This window comes from Schistocerca nitens, chromosome 7, assembly GCF_023898315.1.
Source record: "Schistocerca nitens isolate TAMUIC-IGC-003100 chromosome 7, iqSchNite1.1, whole genome shotgun sequence".
Taxonomy (NCBI): domain Eukaryota; kingdom Metazoa; phylum Arthropoda; class Insecta; order Orthoptera; family Acrididae; genus Schistocerca; species Schistocerca nitens.
Window position 1 is genome coordinate 410,926,056 of NC_064620.1, and position 18,595 is coordinate 410,944,650.

Below are 18,595 nucleotides of genomic sequence, written 5' to 3' on the forward strand. Positions count from 1 at the left end.
GAATTTTTAATTATAATAAAATATTGAGGATATTGGATGTTATAGAACAGCAGCCACTAGCTGAATTAATTGTTGCTGCAAGGATAGAAGCTGTTGGCACAACATACACAATAACAGCTGTCATCAATAATGTTAGCATTTTATATACACTTTATATATCACTTTCCAGTAAGAAAATCAACTGGAATGGAATAGGATGGAGGAATAACAAAGACAGAAAACATAACAACATTTATTTTAACAAATTATTCAATATCTATTCATATAATAATCAATAATGGTGGAGAACGCCGCAAAACCAGCCGCGCCAATGATTGCTGCCTTCAAGCCAGCTGCAAAAAAGAAAAATATTGTTTTATACATCATCTACTATTTGCAAAATATACTATGTGAATAAAGCAAACTGGGTTTCAGGTATGTGGTCTTTTCCAGAAGCTGTGCTGATTCTTCGAGAGAAAGGTCTCCTCCACTAGGAAAGTCACAAATTTTGAACTAGATAGGTCCTGCACAAATGGACATTAATTATATTGGTTCTTTTGTAAACAGGTGTGACTTGCATTATTTTCCATACATGCAGCACTATTTGTGGTCCTCTGCTTACTTCAGTGTCTTATATTTGTGTGTGTGGGAGTGAAACATTCGTGTAGTAGTGTCTTCATGAAGGCCTACATTTTTAAATGCATTTTTTTTTAATATTTGCACTGTCTATCTATTGCTTTCAATTTCAAGATCTGGCTGGTGAGTGAGAGACTGGATGGAAGGTTGTATCTGTCAACTGACTTTATACAAGATATCTGATATATGTTTTGGCCACAATGTGGACTTCACTACACACTTCCAGTCATTCTTCTTCCTCTCAAAGCATGTACTTCAATAGTGAAGCAATACCATGTAGGGGTATCTGAGGATAACAACATTCTCCCTTCACAGCCCCATTCGCCCTTTTGTTCCCATTAATACCCCATCAATCCATGACTGTATCTCAACAGTGAGGCGATAGCATGTAAGGTGGGAGAAAACACCACCTTCCCCAGTTGTTGTAGGCGGAGGAAGGCATCCTGGACATTCTTACTACTTTATCTGCTAGATAAAAGGATTAGAGAGAGTGAAGGGCACTCAAGGAACTGGAAGACATAGGATTAAGCACTTGAAGCACATCTCACCTGCTCCAGTGACCACAAGATCAGGTACAATTCTGCATCGAAGACAGTAATGTCATTAGGCCACCAGACCTTGAGGACACAATCAGGGAAAACTACAGAGTAGCCAATGGAGTCCTCCTGTTTAAACTCATCCATAAATACAGTCACACCACTGTGGTGCTCAGCTAAAAAGCCCTAAAATAATGTATTAAAAATATACAAAAGAGTGCAAAATCTCCTGTATTGCACTGAATCTAAAACTGTTCTGGGCTTCTGCAGTAAACAGGATGGCAGGCAGTTAAAACCCTGCAGTTGGGGTCGTATTTGCTGTACACTGACTCCGGCACAAAGGGCATGCAGATTCCAAGCGGCCTTGTTGCTTGCAGACAATTGGAGAAAAGGTGTTCCACATACGGATAAGCAACAATATGTTAGCAGGTTAATAAGCAGGCCTCAGGGATCCATACACCGTGCACCTGTAGTCTAGCCATGATTGTACAAAAGCCCTAAAAAACTGCAGCAAACACGCCTTGTCTGGTCCCCAAGGCCTGTGGCTAAGGCACTTTAAGACATTCAGTGCCTTCAGAGGGTTTTCAGGTCCCTGAGGTGTGGCATCCAAGACAGTTTGGAGTCAAAAATAAGGCCTAGAAAATTCAGTGAGTCTTTAAAATGCAGAATGGTGTTCCTCACATGCAAATCAGGTAAATCAAAAAAATATGATGAGGATGATTAAAACGAACACACACACACACACACACACACACACACACACACACACACACACAAAATTTATCTGTATAAAACTGAAAACCGGTCTTTGGAGCCCACTGCTCTAACTCTTGCACTGTAAGCTGCAACTGATGAGTTGCTGTTGCAATACTGGAAGAGGAACAGAGCCTCCAAAATCATCTACAAATAAGGAGGACTGCAGAGGACTCCTTATTTTTCGCTGGATACTTCTGTAGCTGTGGCAAAGAGGATAATACTTGAAACCCCGCCCTTAGGGTCAGATTGTCAACAGTAGATCGAAATCTCCTGAATCCACACTGAGAGTGATTAAGGAGTTGGATGTCTCTTCTCCGGTATCTACTGGGACACATTTGATCCTTACCTGGTTTGAGGAGAGGAGTCAAAATGGCCTCTCTCCATGATTGGGAAAGTGGCCTGGCTGCTATATCAAATTAAAACATTTGAGGAGGATTTCTTTTGATGCTGCTGCCAAATGGCGAAGCAAGATGTACCAGGTCTGGGGCAATATCATAGGACTCAGACGACGCTGAATCTAGCTCCCACATAGAGAAAGGGCTGTTGTAAGGTTCACAATTGTCTGATCTGGAGACCAACTAGCCCCTCTCAACAGTCATGTGGTAGCAGCGGAATGCCAGATCCTGGCTGGTAGTGGCACGAGACATTGCTGCCATTGTCTGGGCAATGTCTCCTTGCATTGTTTGGAGACACTATAGTTTCAGCTGTTTGGAGGGACCTTGTTTCAGAACTGCTGCAATGGGTAATGACTATGTTTACCAAAATCCTCCTAATGGGTTCCCATATTTTTGCAGAAGAAGAGGAACCGATAGGGAGTCCAGGAAAGTGTGCCATGACCTTTTCTTGCACTCCTTAACCATGCAGTGAACCTTAGATCCTGCGACTCAAAAGGCTGTGAGGTTGTCTGCTGTTGGGCAGCATATAAACCATTGTAGAGCCACACACCTGACCCAAATCTCTTAACAGCACTCATCAGTCCTTCAAGGTACAGGTCACCTCCGAACGTCACGTGCGGGCTGTGGGATGGATAAGTCAGTGGCATGCTGTACATCTTTCGCGTGGTATGGTTCACCCACTCTTGGACGCTGCCTCAGTGTTCAAATGCGGCCAACTGGCTGAACAGTGTCCAGTTATTTCTGTTGCCATACTTGTTGGCAGCTTCATTTTAGTGATGCTCTATCTGATAGGGGATCCACAATCAGAAGTGGTCACTGAATTGAAGGTCATCAACTGCTTCCCACTAAACAGAGTTTGCATGAGCTAGAGAACAAAAGAGAGGTTGATGGCTGAGGATGACCCAGTAGCAGCCAAGAAATGTGTAGGATTGCCTGTGTTGAGGATGAACAGCTACTGAGACATCATCATGCTCTCCAAAACTCGATCCCTACGGCAAGTTGAGTTTATGTCCTATAATAGATTATGGGCACTGAATTCATGCAGTAGGAGAAATGGGAAGGAGAGTTGTTTGACAAGGTCCGTGAGAGACCTTGAATCTAACGCATCCTGTGGAGGTAAATACAGTGAGCAGATAGTGATGATCTGACAAATGTGAACTTCAACAGCTGCTGCTTGCAGGTCAATAACCACGGGGAGAGCAGAGGACTGGTGTGCATTAGTGACAAACATACCAAGCCCTCCCTCGGCTCTTTCCCCAGTCAAGTCATCCTTAAGGTGAAGGGTATCGCTCCATAGCACACAGGTGTCAGTAGCTTTAAAATGTATTTCCTGTAAACGCAATCACAGGATGTGTGCCTGTGCTAGAAGTTTCAGTTTTTCCATGAGTCCCGAACCCATTCATGTCCCACTGTAGTATGGGAGCAATTTATCATGGAGGCTGCACTTTCAACCTGTCTCTGTGCCAGGGTGGGGAGCCTGCAACAGGTGGAGGTTCAATCTTGGAGGAAGAAGGTTGCCCAGACAGACTTCACATTCCATTGGCTATGAAGCAGAAGCACTAGAACTTTCAGGTCAAATGACGGCAACCTGGTGTAATGGTTTACTGCTTGTTTCACCAGTGGTGGAAGTTTTTTTTTTTTAGTCTGTGAAGGCTTTGTAGGAACTTCCATAGCACTGGTAGAGGCAATGCTGGATAGTGTACCAGACTCCCCCTTTGGAGATACCAGGAGCTCTGCAAAGTTTGCAACTGTGGCTCTATTTGATGTTCTCAAGAGGGCTATGGGCTCTGAAACAACTGCAGCATTACAAGTACACTGTCAAATGCATGCTGTATTGCAGACACTAGCTACATAAATTTGTGTAGTGGCACTCAATATTGGAATAGGCTTTTTAACGGCTGAAGCAAAAGATGCAGTCAATGTCGGAGATTGTGCGGACTTACTGATCTTATTGGTCTCATCGTACGAGATACACCTAATTGTTTTCAGCTCCTGTATCTTTCTTTCTTCAAGGAAGATACTGCAATCCATATGCCAGACACTGTAATCACCAGAGCAATTGACACACTTCAGGGCAGATGAACAACGACCTCTTCATTAGTGCCCTTACAACATTTGCCACAAATGGCTTTGCCCTTACAACCAAGAGTAATGTGCCCATAGTGCTGCCATTTAAAACAGCACATTGGATTGGGGACATAAAGCTGCATGCTTAGGAAGGAAACCTGCCTTGATATGCTTTGAAAGTTTTGTGGTGTTAAACATAATTAACTTGACTAGATCACCATGCACTCTTTTCCTTACATTTTGTATGTCAACAATCCCTTCTTGGGTCCACTCAGCTTTCAATATCTCTTTGGGAATAACTACAAGATCTCTGCTTGACACAACACCTTTGCTGTAGTTCAAGGTGTGTACTGCTTCGTTTCAATGGCTTATTCCCTGAGGCATTTAGCTTTCTGGAGGTTCTGTATTTGTTGGGAACTAGACGTTTCAGCCAACAGGGTTCCATTTCACAATTACTTGACTGATTTTAAAATGCCAGCAATGCTCTTTCAACCTTTTTGAATACAGAAAGGGGACATTTTCTCAAAGTTGTCATCTTTCTTTCAACAATCAAAAACATATTCTTCCCAGAAGCATGGGTTCTGTTACGAGAAACTGAAGACCTCTGAATAATCCCTGAGTCACAAGGATTTCTTATATGAGCCCTCTTGTTAAGACAGGGTGGAGCTACCTACCAGTAGCCCACCCATTTCATTGGGAGGAGGGTGATGAGGAGGAGAACATTTCTAGAGTTCCATCTTGGTCTCAAGAGCAGTTAGGGGATAAGAGTCCACCTAGACAGAATCCTTTGTGCCTCTCATCAGCCATGCATCTCACTGGAGTACAGTACACCTTGAAATTGAGTCTTTGTTGTTGTTTTTTTTTTCTTTTTTAAATAGAGGTTTTTATCATCTTTATGATCTATAACATTCCACTGTTGTGCTGTACAGTGGTCACTGAAGCACACCCAGAGCTTATGGTGACAGGGGACTGGTAGTGCTTACCAGTCCCCAGCTCTGGAGCACCAGGGTCCCAAGCACATACGCAGCAAATGAATACTGAGCCCTCGAGGGGAAAATGTATGGAAGCTGCATATGTTTGTGGAAAGTAAACAGCAGGAAGTACAATAACTATTTTGAGAACATCTGAAAATACCTGAATTATAAATTGCTGACAAATAAGCAAAAGATGCAATTTTGAGGGCAGTCAGATGTACGATAAGATACCCTACCCAAATTTTATAATAATTCAAGGAAGCACTAAGAAATGCATGGGACTGTGAATGGAAAAGATCTGGCACTACTCGAGGACAATATTATAGTGAGGTACATATATACTCAGCTGCATTCCCACTGGTATACTAAACGAACCATATCCGCCCAGATTTTATCTAACAATGGATGCATTAAATAACATCTACACGAAATTTGGAGGCTGAACTCACTGTATTGTGAATGCAGAAAAAAAAGAGGACAAAACCACATTATTCTTGCCTACCAGTGATGAAAACACACAACAGACCTCAAACAATGGAAAGTACAGCTTGAAATGTCAACAATTATGAAAAGGATAGACTGGTACTCACTATCAAGATGACATGCTGAGTTGCAGACAGGCACAACAAAAAGACTATTACACAGCGAGATTTCAGCCAAAGCCTTCTTCAGAAAGGGGAGGACTAACTACACACATTCCCACAAGCAGGGACACCTCATGCACACAACTGATATCTCTGGCAACTGTGAGCAGAGAGCTCGTGTGTATGAGCTTGTGTGAATGTGTGTGTGTTTTCCTTCTTTTCTGAAGAAGGTTTTGGTTGACAGCTCTGTGTAACAGACTTCTTGTTGTGCATGTCTACAGCTCCATATTTCATCTTTATGATGAATAGCAATCTATCCTTTTCATAATTGTTGATAAACCTCAAACTTCATCAGTTGCTGAACTTGGGATATTGGTCATTCCACAGAACCACAACAATTCTGTCTGCTCCCAACATCAGGGTTTTAAAACTACAAACTACTAGTGAACTCCTTACTGTGGAGTATGTGAGGAAATGAGAGTGGGTGACACAATTAAGCCTAAAAGAGTCTCTGTGATGGTCTATACATAAGAAATGGAAGACCAAGAATTGTGCTGCATGGCAATATATGCACTTCTGTGTGAATGTATGTGTTTTGTGTTTGTGTGTGTGTGTGTGGGGGGGGGGGGGGAATAGAGATACTCAGTAAGGAATGGGGAGCTCTTAATTTAAATATATTAGAACACAATGTGATAGAACTAATGATAATGAACAATTATTTATGGTTCAGACTGTGAAGAGAAAATGACTTACCACGGTAGCCTATCAATACACCAGTGGCTCCACCAGCATATGTCCCATTCCGCCAGTCACTTTTTCCTCGATACTAAAACAAAAATAATCCTCTTCAGTGAAGTATACTGGATCAGTATGCAATACATATTAATATTTTATGAAAACAATACATGGCAAAGAATTTCTGTCTTTTTTGTAAATAAGAAGAGAAAGATTCATAACTGAATCAGTGATTTCATGCAAAACTGACTTTTGATATGAAAAGTGTTGAACACAGAATTTTAATGAAATGGAATAATAACTGGCAAATCGATTATGAAATAAATCTATTTTTGATAAGATTTAATGACCTCATTAACATAAAAGCTGTTATTAAGAGAGCTCCAAAGGGTAGCAAAAGGACCAGTGTAAGTTTACAGAGAGAACAATCCAGTCATTAATCAGAGGTCATCTGCTGGGAACAAACAAAACACAAATCTCAATAAATGGATTAATATTTGAAGCTACGAGTCTACCAGTTTACATTAATGACATTTCAGTACATAAAACACAATAGTGATTTGGCTCTACAAGCTACATTGTTTCTTTTCTATTATATTATGCAACTTTCCTCCTCTCCAATGCACAATGTCTCAAACGTGTGTACAAAAAATCTAGAAAGGAACCACAGTGTTCCTTTGCTGCCAAACGCAGCTTCACCATCACCACCACATCATCCATATACTCAAAAATTATCTTACAGTCTCCTCTCGCATATCCATTGTCTACTTCATACCACCCATCATAAAAAGCATCCTTCTCATCTTCACTCTTCTTTTCCGTTGGGGCATGAGAACCCATGAGATTACAGTACAATAATTTCCCTCTGATGCCGAGTCTGCACAATCTATGTGTTTTGCCTTGGAATCCACAGTAAGATTTTTCTCTTATTTACAGTAACACCAGTACCAAACATGTGATCTTTCTTTCTGTTAGCTGTAAAATATTACATGATCTTTCTTCTGTACCATTCCTCCACCTAACCATCTCACCTCTTGACTAGCTATAATATCCAGTCAGTGCTCATCCAGCTGATCAAGTTATTTCCTTAGAGCCCCATTCTAGTCTCAAGTCCTTGAGACATCTGACAGTTCATCAGAAACAGGTCAGGCAGGCTATGTCTTCATTAGGTTTCGTAACATTTGATTTTTACAGGTTAGGTTGTCAGCCCAACCCCTTCCCCCAATGATTCTTGAATGCCAATGTCTTCTGTTAGAGTTGGCTCCCTTGATGGTAGATCCTCATTTTAAAGTGCCGGGAACTCATTTTTTGCACCTGCAAGAATTAACCGTGTACACCAACTGCACCATTGCCCACAGGCCGTGGTACGGATGTGCATGCACTGGACTTGATAGGAATACATGGCATTTCCTGAGTTTTATTAGTACATTTCCACCAGCAGGAAATGCACACACAGGTCTACTTACTACCCTTTTGACCCCCTACATTATATTCCATGAGAGGGAAATTTAAACATGCACACACTTCTGGTATTAAAAAGTAAATTTTCCGTAAAAAAATAAATTGTTAACCAAATGAATACAAATGGACACAAAAAAGCAGTACCACAAATAATCTGCCCAAGTCCACAAAAGTGACACTATCATCAGAAAACTAAATGGAAATTATGTTTCCAATCCTTGTTAACTGAAAGGTCAATGCCATTTGGCTGAATTTGGGAAATGAATGGTGGAGGTACTAGGCTCATTAATGAACACTAAATTATCATGCAAAAGGAGGAAAGAAAAGTTATCACACAAGACAGTGAAATCTCAAACTGAAAGTAAGTGCTCCACACGAAGCAGGCAAAAGGTTTTTTAAATTTACAGAATTCAACTATGGAAAAATATATATATATATATATATATATATATATATATATATATATATATATATATATATATATATTACATCAAAGTTCAAATACAGTTGCGAAAGCTTGAATTTTGTGTGTGTGTCTATCGACCTGCCAGCGCTTTCGTTCGGTAAGTCACATCACCTTTGTTTTTATGTATATAATAGAGGGAAACATTCCATGTGGGAAAAATATATCTAAAAACAAAGATGATGTGACTTACCAAACGAAAGCGCTGGCAGGTCGATAGACACACAAACAAACACAAACATACACACAAAATTCAAGCTTTCGCAACAAACTGTTGCCTCATCAGGAAAGAGGGAAGGAGAGGGAAAGACGAAAGGATGTGGGTTTTAAGGGAGAGGGTAAGGAGTCATTCCAATCCCGGGAGCGGAAAGACTTACCTTAGGGGGAAAAAAGGACAAGTATACACTCGCACACACACACATATCCATCCACACATATACAGACACAAGCAGACATATTTAAAGACAAAGAGTTTGGGCAGAGATGTCAGTCGAGGCGGAAGCGCAGAGGCAAAGATGTTGTTGAACGACAGGTGAGGTATGAGTGGCGGCAACTTGAAATTAGCGGAGATTGAGGCCTGGTGGGTAACGGGAAGAGAGGATATATTGAAGAGCAAGTTCCCATCTCCGGAGTTCAGATAGGTTGGTGTTGGTGGGAAGTATCCAGATAACCCGGACGGTGTAACACTGTGCCAAGATGTGCTGGCCGTGCACCAAGGCATGTTTAGCCACAGGGTGATCCTCATTACCAACAAACACTGTCTGCCTGTGTCCATTCATGCGAATGGACAGTTTGTTGCTGGTCATTCCCACATAGAATGCATCACAGTGTAGGCAGGTCAGTTGGTAAATCACGTGGGTGCTTTCACATGTGGCTCTGCCTTTGATTGTGTACACCTTCCGGGTTACAGGACGGGAGTAGGTGGTGGTGAGAGGGTGCATGGGACAGGTTTTACACCGGGGGTGGTTACAAGGATAGGAGCCAGAGGGTAGGGAAGGTGGTTTGGGGATTTCATAGGGATGAACTAACAGGTTACGAAGGTTAGGTGGACGGCGGAAAGACACTCTTGGTGGAGTGGGGAGGATTTCATGAAGGATGGATCTCATTTCAGGGCAGGATTTGAGGAAGTCGTATCCCTGCTGGAGAGCCACATTCAGAGTCTGGTCCAGTCCCGGAAAGTGGGGCACTTTTGTGGTTCTTCTGTGGGAGGTTCTGGGTTTGAGGGGATGAGGAAGTGGCTCTGGTTATTTGCTTCTGTACCAGGTCGGGAGGGTAGTTACGGGATGTCTGCTTGTGTCTGTATATGTGTGGATGGATATGTGTGTGTGTGTGGGAGTGTATACCTGTCCTTTTTTCCCCCTAAGGTAAGTCTTTCCGCTCCCGGGATTGGAATGACTCCTTACCCTCTCCCTTAAAACCCACATCCTTTCTTCTTTCCCTCTCCTTCCCTCTTTCCTGATGAGGCAACAGTTTGTTGCGAAAGCTTGAATTTTGTGTGTAGGTTTGTGTTTGTTTGTGTGTCTATCGACCTGCCAGCGCTTTCGTTTGGTAAGTCACATCATCTTATATATATCTAAAAACAAAGATGTGTGACTTACCAAACGAAAGTGCTGGCACGTCGATAGACACACAAACAAACACAAACATACACACAAAATTCAAGCTTTCACAACAAACTGTTGCCTCATCAGGAAAGAGGGAAGGAGAGGGAAAGACGAAAGGATGTGGGTTTTAAGGGAGAGGGTAAGGAGTAAGGAGTCATTCCAATCCCGGGAGCAGAAAGACTTACCTTAGGGGGAAAAAAGGACGGGTATACACTCACTCACACACACACACACACACACACACACACACACACACACAAAAACAGATCACCCTTGCCTTATCTCTCCAGTCACACACACATTATGTGTGTGTGTGTGTGTGTGAGAGAGATAATAGACACACACACACACACACACACACACACAATAGGAGTGAAAAAATGAAATTAGATGTCAGATATTATATTATAATAGATGCCTGTAAGGTATAATCATGTTTTCCTTTATTGTAAATTTAACACATATACACTGTATTTGAACTTTGATGTAATGTAACAAGCTAAATGCATTCAAAACACAGGTGATACATCTCTCTTTGCCACTGTCTCCCCTATTGGCTTCACCTGGGCCTCTTCAACCCAGCAAGCCACATTATGCAATGTTGACCTCCACTTCAAACACAGCTACATCAATACTTCTGTCCATGTCGAACCTACCAACCACCAGCAATACCTACACTTCGTCAGCTGCCACCCATTCCGTACCAAGAAGTCACTTACACACAGACTAACCATCGGCGGGTGTCGCAGCTGTAGTGATGAGCAGTCCCTCGAAATATATCAAAGATCTCACTGAGGCCTTCACAGACTGTAATTACTCTCCCATCCTTGCACAAAAACAGATCACCCTTGCCTTATCTCTCCAGTCACACCCCATCTCCCAAAGTGCCACCGTCCAGCCACATAGGGGTTTCCCCATTGTGACTCAGTACCACCCAGGACTCGAACAACTGAATTACATTCTCCATCACATTTCAGATTCCCTGTCATCGTGCCCTGAAATGAGGAATGTCCTACTCACTACCCTTCCCACCCCTCCAACAGTGGTATTCTACCACCAACCAAACCTATACAATACTCTTGTCCGTTGCTACACAACCCCTGCTTCCAACCCCTTGCCTCATGGATCACATCCCTGTAAGAGATCTAAATGCAAGACCTGTCCCATACATCCTCTTGCCACCACCTACTCCAGTCTGGTCCCTACCATCACCTGTCCCATCAAATGCAGGGCTACCTGTGAAACCACCCATGTCATCTGCAAGCGAAGCTGCAACTACTGTGCGACATTCTATGTGGGCATCATAACCAACAAGATATCTGCCTGCATGATCGGTCACCAATAAACTGTGACCAAGAAACAGCTGGACCACCCCGTTGCTGAGCACGCCCCCCCCAAAACAACATTCTTCATTTCAGTTACTGCTTCACCGCCTGTGCCATCTGGACCCTTCCCACCAACACAAACTTTAATGAACTGCGCAGATGGGAACTCTCGTTGCAATACAGCCTACATTTCTGTAACCCCCTTGGCTTCAAACTTTGTTAGTAACTGTCTGTCATCCACCTATCCCCTTTACTGTCCCCTGTTCCACTGCACAGCCCTCTATTCCATCAATGGACCCACGTCTAGCTACTTCTCTCCTTTTCCGCCATCCCTCCTCACCCTCCCGACTGCACCTCGTTGCCCTACACTCTCTCCACCCATATCACCCACCCGTATAATGCTGTCTGTAGTAAAACTGCTCACGTTTACGTCGCACTTCACTTAGCGTAGACCGGGACTGTGTCCTAGGCATGCCCGATGTTGACTGACTGGGCACGGCCCGTGCTGCTGGAGTTGTTGTTGTTGTTCTTGTTGTTACGCCGGCAGAGGTCGCGTCCGAATTCTCGCGTGCCCTCTGGTGGACGGGACTCTACTTGCGGCAACTACCGCCCGTGACGCGCCGTGCCAATGTGCGCCTCCCGCGATCTTTCTGGTGGCTACTACACTGTCCCTCCCCCCTCCCTGCCCCAGCCTCCTCCTGACCACCTCCCAGATTGATTCACCCATCATGTGTAGCTGGTTGCAGTCTGACCTCGGCAGCCAGAGACAGTGGACATGTGTGTATGAGTTGCATGAGTGTGTGTGTGTGTGTATGTTTTCTAATTAGTTGGAAGCACTTTTGGCAGAAAGCTTATCTATTTGATAGTCTTTTTGTTGTGCCCACCTGTGCTTCAACATTTCCGGTACATGGTTAGTAGCAGTCTGTCCTTTTCATTATATGATATTTACTTGATATTCAAATACAGCAGTATTGTGAGTGTACAGATCTTTATGGAGGACACACTTTAAGCACTACAGTGACTGTACACTACCGAATACACTAGTCATGTATGTAACATATAATATCTGAGTGCTAGGGGAAGAATCCACAGTCCAAAATTAAATGATGAAATGTATTTAAAACATTCTTACTGTGGACAATCTAATCAAGAGACTGGACCTGTCAACACACACACTCTTAAAAAAGAAGAAGAAAAAGGATGCATCACAAAAGGAAGAATTATCCAAATGGGATGCAAACCAGTAGATGTGATATACATGCACAGGCAAACAAATGACTAATTTTTCAGAAAAATTGGATGATTTATTCAAGAGAAAGAGCTTCACAAATTGAGAAAGTCAATAACTTGTTGCTCCACCTCTGAAACTTATGCAAGCAGTTATTTGCCTTGGCTTTGATCAAGTTTTAGGATGTCCTCCTGAGGAATATCATGCCAAATTCTGTCCAACTGGTTCGTCAGATTGTCTAAATCCTGAGACGATTGCACAGCCCTGCCAAGCTTTCTCAATTTGGGAGGGATCCAGTGGCCTTGCGGACAAGGTATGGTTTGGCAAGGCAACTCGACAGAATTGACACGATATTCCTCACAAGCAAATCCACCAACTCTATCAACCAATGCCAAGCCAAATAACTGCTTGTGTAAGGACCAGAGGTGGACCATTGCACCACTGATTTACTCAATTTGTGAAACTTTTTCTCTTGAATAAATCATCCAGTCCCCCCCCCCCCCACCCCCTCCATGAACCATAGACCTTGCCGTTGGTGGGGGAGGCTTGTGTGCCTCAGCAATACAGATAGCCATACCGTAGGTGCAGCCACAACGGAGGGGTATCTGTTGAGAGGACAGACAAATGTGTGGTTCCTGAAGAGGGGCAGCAGCCTTTTCAGTAGTTGCAGGGGCAACAGTCTGGATGATGACTGATCTGGCCTTGTAACACTAACCAAAACGGCTTTGCTGTGCTGGTACTGCGAACGGCTGAAAGCAAGGGGAAACTACAGCCGTAATTTTTCCTGAGGGCACGCAGCTTTACTGTATGGATAAATGATGATGGCATCCTCTTGGGTAAAATATTCTGGAGGTAAAATAGTCTCCCATTCGGATTTCCACGTGGAGACTACTCAGGAGGACGTCATTATCAGGAGAAAGAAAACTGGCGTTCTACAGATCAGAGCATGGAATGTCAGATCCCTTAATCGGGCAGGTAGGTTAGATAATTTAAAAAGGGATATGGATAGGTTAAAGTTGGATATAGTGGGAATTAGTGAAGTTCAGTGGCAGGAGGAACAAGACTTTTGGTCAGGTGAATACAGGGTTATAAATACAAAATCAAATACGGGTAATGCAGGAGTAGGTTTAATAATGAATAAAACAATAGGAATGCGGGTAAGCTACTACAAACAGCACAGCGAACACGTTGTTGTGGCCAAGATAGACACGAAGCCCACGCCTACGACAGTAGTACAAGTCTATATGCCAACTAGCTCTGCAGATGATGAACAAATGTATGATGAAATAAAAGAAATTATTCAGATAGTGAAGGGAGACGAAAATTTAACAGTCATGGGTGACTGGAGTTCAGTAGTTGGAAAAGGGAGAGAAGGAAACGTAGTAGGTGAATATGGATTGGGGATAAGAAATGAAAGAAGAAGCCGCCTGGTGGAATTTTGCACAGAGCACAACTTGGTTCAAGAATCATAAAAGAAGGTTGTATACATGGAAGAAGCCTGGAGATACTGACAGGTTTCAGATAGATTATATAATGGTAAGACAGAGATTTAGGAACCAGGTTTTAAATTGTAAGGCATTTCCAAGGGCAGATGTGGACTCTGACCACAATCTATTGGTTATGAACTATAGATTAAAACTGAAGAAACTGCAAAAAGGTGGGAATTTAAGGAGATGGGACCCGGATAAACTGACTAAACCAGAGGTCGTACAGAGTTTCAGGGAGAGCATAAGGGAACAATTGACAGGAATGGGGGAAAGAAATACAGTAGAAGAAGAATGGGTAGCTTTGAGGGATGAAGTAGTGAAGGCAGCAGAGGATCAAGTAGGTAAAAAGACGAGGGATAGTAGAAATCCTTGGGTGACAGAAGAAATATTGACTTTAATTGATGAAAGGAGAAAATATAAAAATGCAGTAAATGAGCAGGCAAATAGGAATACAAACGTCTCAAAAATGAGATCGACAGGAAGTGCAAAATGGATAAGCAGGGATGGCCAGAGGACAAATGTATTGATGTAGAGGCTTATCTCACTAGGGGTAAGATAGATACTGCCTACAGGAAAATTAAAGAGACCTTTGGAGAAAAGAGAACCACTTGCATGAATATCAAGAGCTCAGATGGAAACCCAGTTCCAAGCAAAGAAAGGAAAGCAGAAAGGTGGAAGAAGAATATAAAGGGTCTATACAAGGGAGATGTACTTGAGGGCAATGTTATAGAAATGGAAGAGGATGTAGATGAAGATGAAATGGGAGATACGATACTGCGTGAAGAGTTTGATAGAGCACTGAAAGACCTAAGTCGAAGCAAGGCCCCCGGAGTAGACAATATTCAATTAGAACTACTGAAAGCCTTGGGAGAGCCAGTCCAGACAAAACTCTACCATCTGGTGAGCAAAATGTATGAGACAGGTGACATACCCTCAGACTTCAAGAAGAATATAATAATGCCAATCCCAAAGAAAGAAGGCGTTGACAGATGTGAAAATTACCGAACTATCAGTTTAATAAATCATGGCTGCAAAATACTAACACGAATTCTTTACAGACGAATGGAAAAACAGTTAGAAGCTGACCTTGGGGAAGATTAGTTTGGATTCCGTAGAAATATGGGAACACGTGAGGCAATACTGACCCTACTACTTATTTTAGAAGCTAGATTAAGAAAAGGCAAACCTACGTTTCTACCATTTGTAGACTTAGAGAAAACTTTTCACACAGTTGACTGGAATACTCTCTTTCAAATTCTGAAGGCGGCAGGGGTAAAATACAGGAATCGAAAGGCTATTTACAATTTGTACAGAAACCAGATGGCAGTTATAAGAGTCGAGGCACATGAAAAGGAAGCAGTGGTTGGGAAGGGAGTGAGACAGGGTGTAGAATCTGCCCGATGTTGTTCAATCTGTATATTGAGCAAGCAGTAAAGGAAACAAAAGAATAATTCGGAGTAGGTATTAAAATCCATGGCGAAGAAATAAAAACTTTAAGGTTCGCGGATGACATTGTAACTCTGCCAGAGACAGCAAAGGACTTAGAAGAGCAGCTGAACGGCATGGACAGTGTCTTGAAAGGAGGATATAAGATGAACATCAATAAAATCAAAACGAGGATAATGGAATGTAGTCAAATTAAGTCAGGTGATGCTGCGGGAATTAGATTAGGAAATGAGACACTTAAAGTAGTAAAGGAGTTTTACTATTAGGAGAACAAAATAACTGATGATGGTCGAAGTAGAGAGGATATAAAATGTAGACTGACAATGGCAAGGAAAGTGTTTCTGAAGAAGAGAAATTTGTTAACATCGAGTATAGATTTAAGTGTCAGGAAGTCGTTTCTGAAAGTATTTGTATGGAGTGTAGCCATGTATGGAAGTGAAACATGGACGATAACTAGTTTGGACAAGAAGAGAATAGAAGCTTTCGAAATGTGGTGCTACAGAAGAATGCTGAAGATTAGATGGGTAGATCACATAACTAATGAGGAGGTACTGAATAGGATTGGGGAGGAGTTTGTGGCACAACTTGACTAGAAGAAGGGATCAGTTGGTAGGACATGTTCTGAGGCATCAAGGGGTCACCAATTTAGTATTGGAGGGCAGCGTGGAGGGTAAAAATCGTAGAGGAAGACCAAGAGATGAATACACTAAGCTGATTCAGAGGAATGTAGGCTGCAGTAGGTACTGGGAGCTGATGAAGCTTGCACAGGATAGAGTAGCGTGGAGAGCTGCATCAAACCAGTCTCAGGACTGAAGCCCACAACAACAATAAATTATTCAGTTTCCTGAAACTGAAGTATGTCACATCTACTGATTTCCGTTCCATTCAGATAACTGCTTCGTGGTGCTTTTTTTGGAGTGTAGTACCATGAAGGATAATTTTTCAAGTGTGGAGGCAATGGAGCGGGACTTACTGAGACATGCAAATTAATCTGGCAAATCATACAACACAGCTGAAACTGAATAAGAAGTAACATACAAAAAATTATGTTTAATCACAACCCTAACCAAAAAAGCATCAAACCAAAAGAACTCAAGGAATGGTCTTTGTAGGCAACTGGGAAGAGTACTTTTGGTTAAGCTTTGCTTACAATTAGGCTGCCAATGATATGCACATAATAATACATCATAAATTAAGTAATCTCTGGAAAAATGATCTGTTTTGTAATGCGGAGCATAATGATCATTTAAGTTTTGGAGTGACTCTTCTATATGACAGTGAAGTATTATTTGTCTCATGTTTCAGCTAGTCCTACTGATTGTGAGCACAGTTCCAGTATTTAGCTTATCTTTCAGATATCTGAGTCAGCTACGTATGTTATTATAACATTTCTCATTCCACTTGTGTTCAAATACAAGAGAAGCATGAGGTTACTTCCCTTAATGTAGACACTGATAATATATTCCCCAAATGAAATGTTACTGATACTACAGAAATTTGTGTTGTGCATGACATAAACAAGAAATTATTGATCACAGAGGACAGTCCTTTCAATAGCAGCTGTTAGTCACAGAGGATGAGTACTTTCATTGGCAGATATTAGCGCAGTATTTAACTTTTTTGAAATTAAATCGACGTATCAATATCAAGTCTAAATCGTAAACGATGTAGATGGTTCACATAAAACACACTGAAAGCTATATGTTCATCTAATATAATTAAAAATAAAATGAAAATCGGAAGTAAATTATCTGACTGATTTGTTAGTGTTACTTGTAATCTCAAGAAAATTATTACTTAATATTTTAAAAAATTTCTTCTGGCTAGTAAAGTTTTACAACTAATTAAAAAATTGTTTTGTGACACACCGATTCTATAGCACACTCCACAGATGAAAAGAGTGCTCCAATAAGAGCAAAATTTTTTGCATAGCTAAGAGTCGTCCCTTTCATTTCACGCAGAACTTCCCTCGCAGTCTGTTGCTTTGCATCTGGTCCTACGATTGTGGGGTTTACACTTGCAGAAAACAAACCGATTGCAGCGCCCAAACCATAACCTAGAAATCAGAAACTTGGCATGTTAGCTCCATGATTTTCCCAGTAAGAAAATGAAATAGAGAGATTCACTAATTACACACCAGCGACACAGCTCATCAAAGTCTTAAACGGACAACTTTCAAACGCCGCTTCAACCCATTTTTCTTCGTTCGTTTTGATCCTAACAGGTCCTAAATTTTGCGGGATGATAATATTTTCTCTCAGCCTTTGGCTTTGTTGGATTAAGCACAAAGCGATATTATCCCATTCTTCGTCTGTGAAAAACACCTTCTTCGTTTCTTCCCCACTCATATTTGTTTACAAAACATGGAAACATTGAGCAAAGTATCTTTGCCAAAGAGAACACTAGTCAATACTGTAAACTCGCATATCTGCGAAACTTGGCCGAAGTGCCTCGGCTGGGTATCGACACCCAAACGAAAATTGTAGCTTTACAAATGCAATGGCAAAAAGAATACGGAGATTATATAATCATGCTAATAAAATGTTCCGTAATGTCGCACTTGGAGGGGCTCATTTGTTACTGGACTATGCTACGAGACATTATATCACTAGCCTTCCGGCGTTTCACAAAGTCCACAGACAAGAAACGCATGAAAAATCAATAAAGATATCATAATTGGTCCAATGTAACGTTTTATTATCTTCAAAAAAGTAGAAAATGACAATTACTCTTTAATTTTAGAATTACTGCAGAACCTAAAAAAAAGTGCTGGTTAACAGTTGCCATAACAACGGCGTGTGTACATAGGATCTCTAATGCAACTGTAATCTACTACTCTAGAGTTTAGATTTTCAGGCTAGGTGGCAACTTACTTTCGGAAGGATGTGTGACTTAGTGAATCAGCTTCTCGCTGTTAAA

At 41.8% G+C, this 18,595-nt stretch overlaps 1 protein-coding gene across 1 annotated transcript; it reads right to left on the reverse strand.

Annotated features, from left to right (window-relative positions):
• Positions 1-216: 216 nt before the first annotated feature.
• LOC126194935 (mitochondrial import inner membrane translocase subunit Tim22) lies at positions 217-18,071 on the reverse strand. The gene is made up of 4 exons (XM_049933318.1): positions 17,814-18,071; positions 17,545-17,732; positions 6,681-6,753; positions 217-332 (listed from the first exon to the last, which is right to left on the reverse strand). Exons 1-4 carry the CDS (start codon positions 18,022-18,024, stop codon positions 250-252), a joined length of 555 nt encoding a protein of 184 aa, XP_049789275.1. The 5' UTR covers positions 18,025-18,071; the 3' UTR covers positions 217-249.
• Positions 18,072-18,595: the final 524 nt, after the last annotated feature.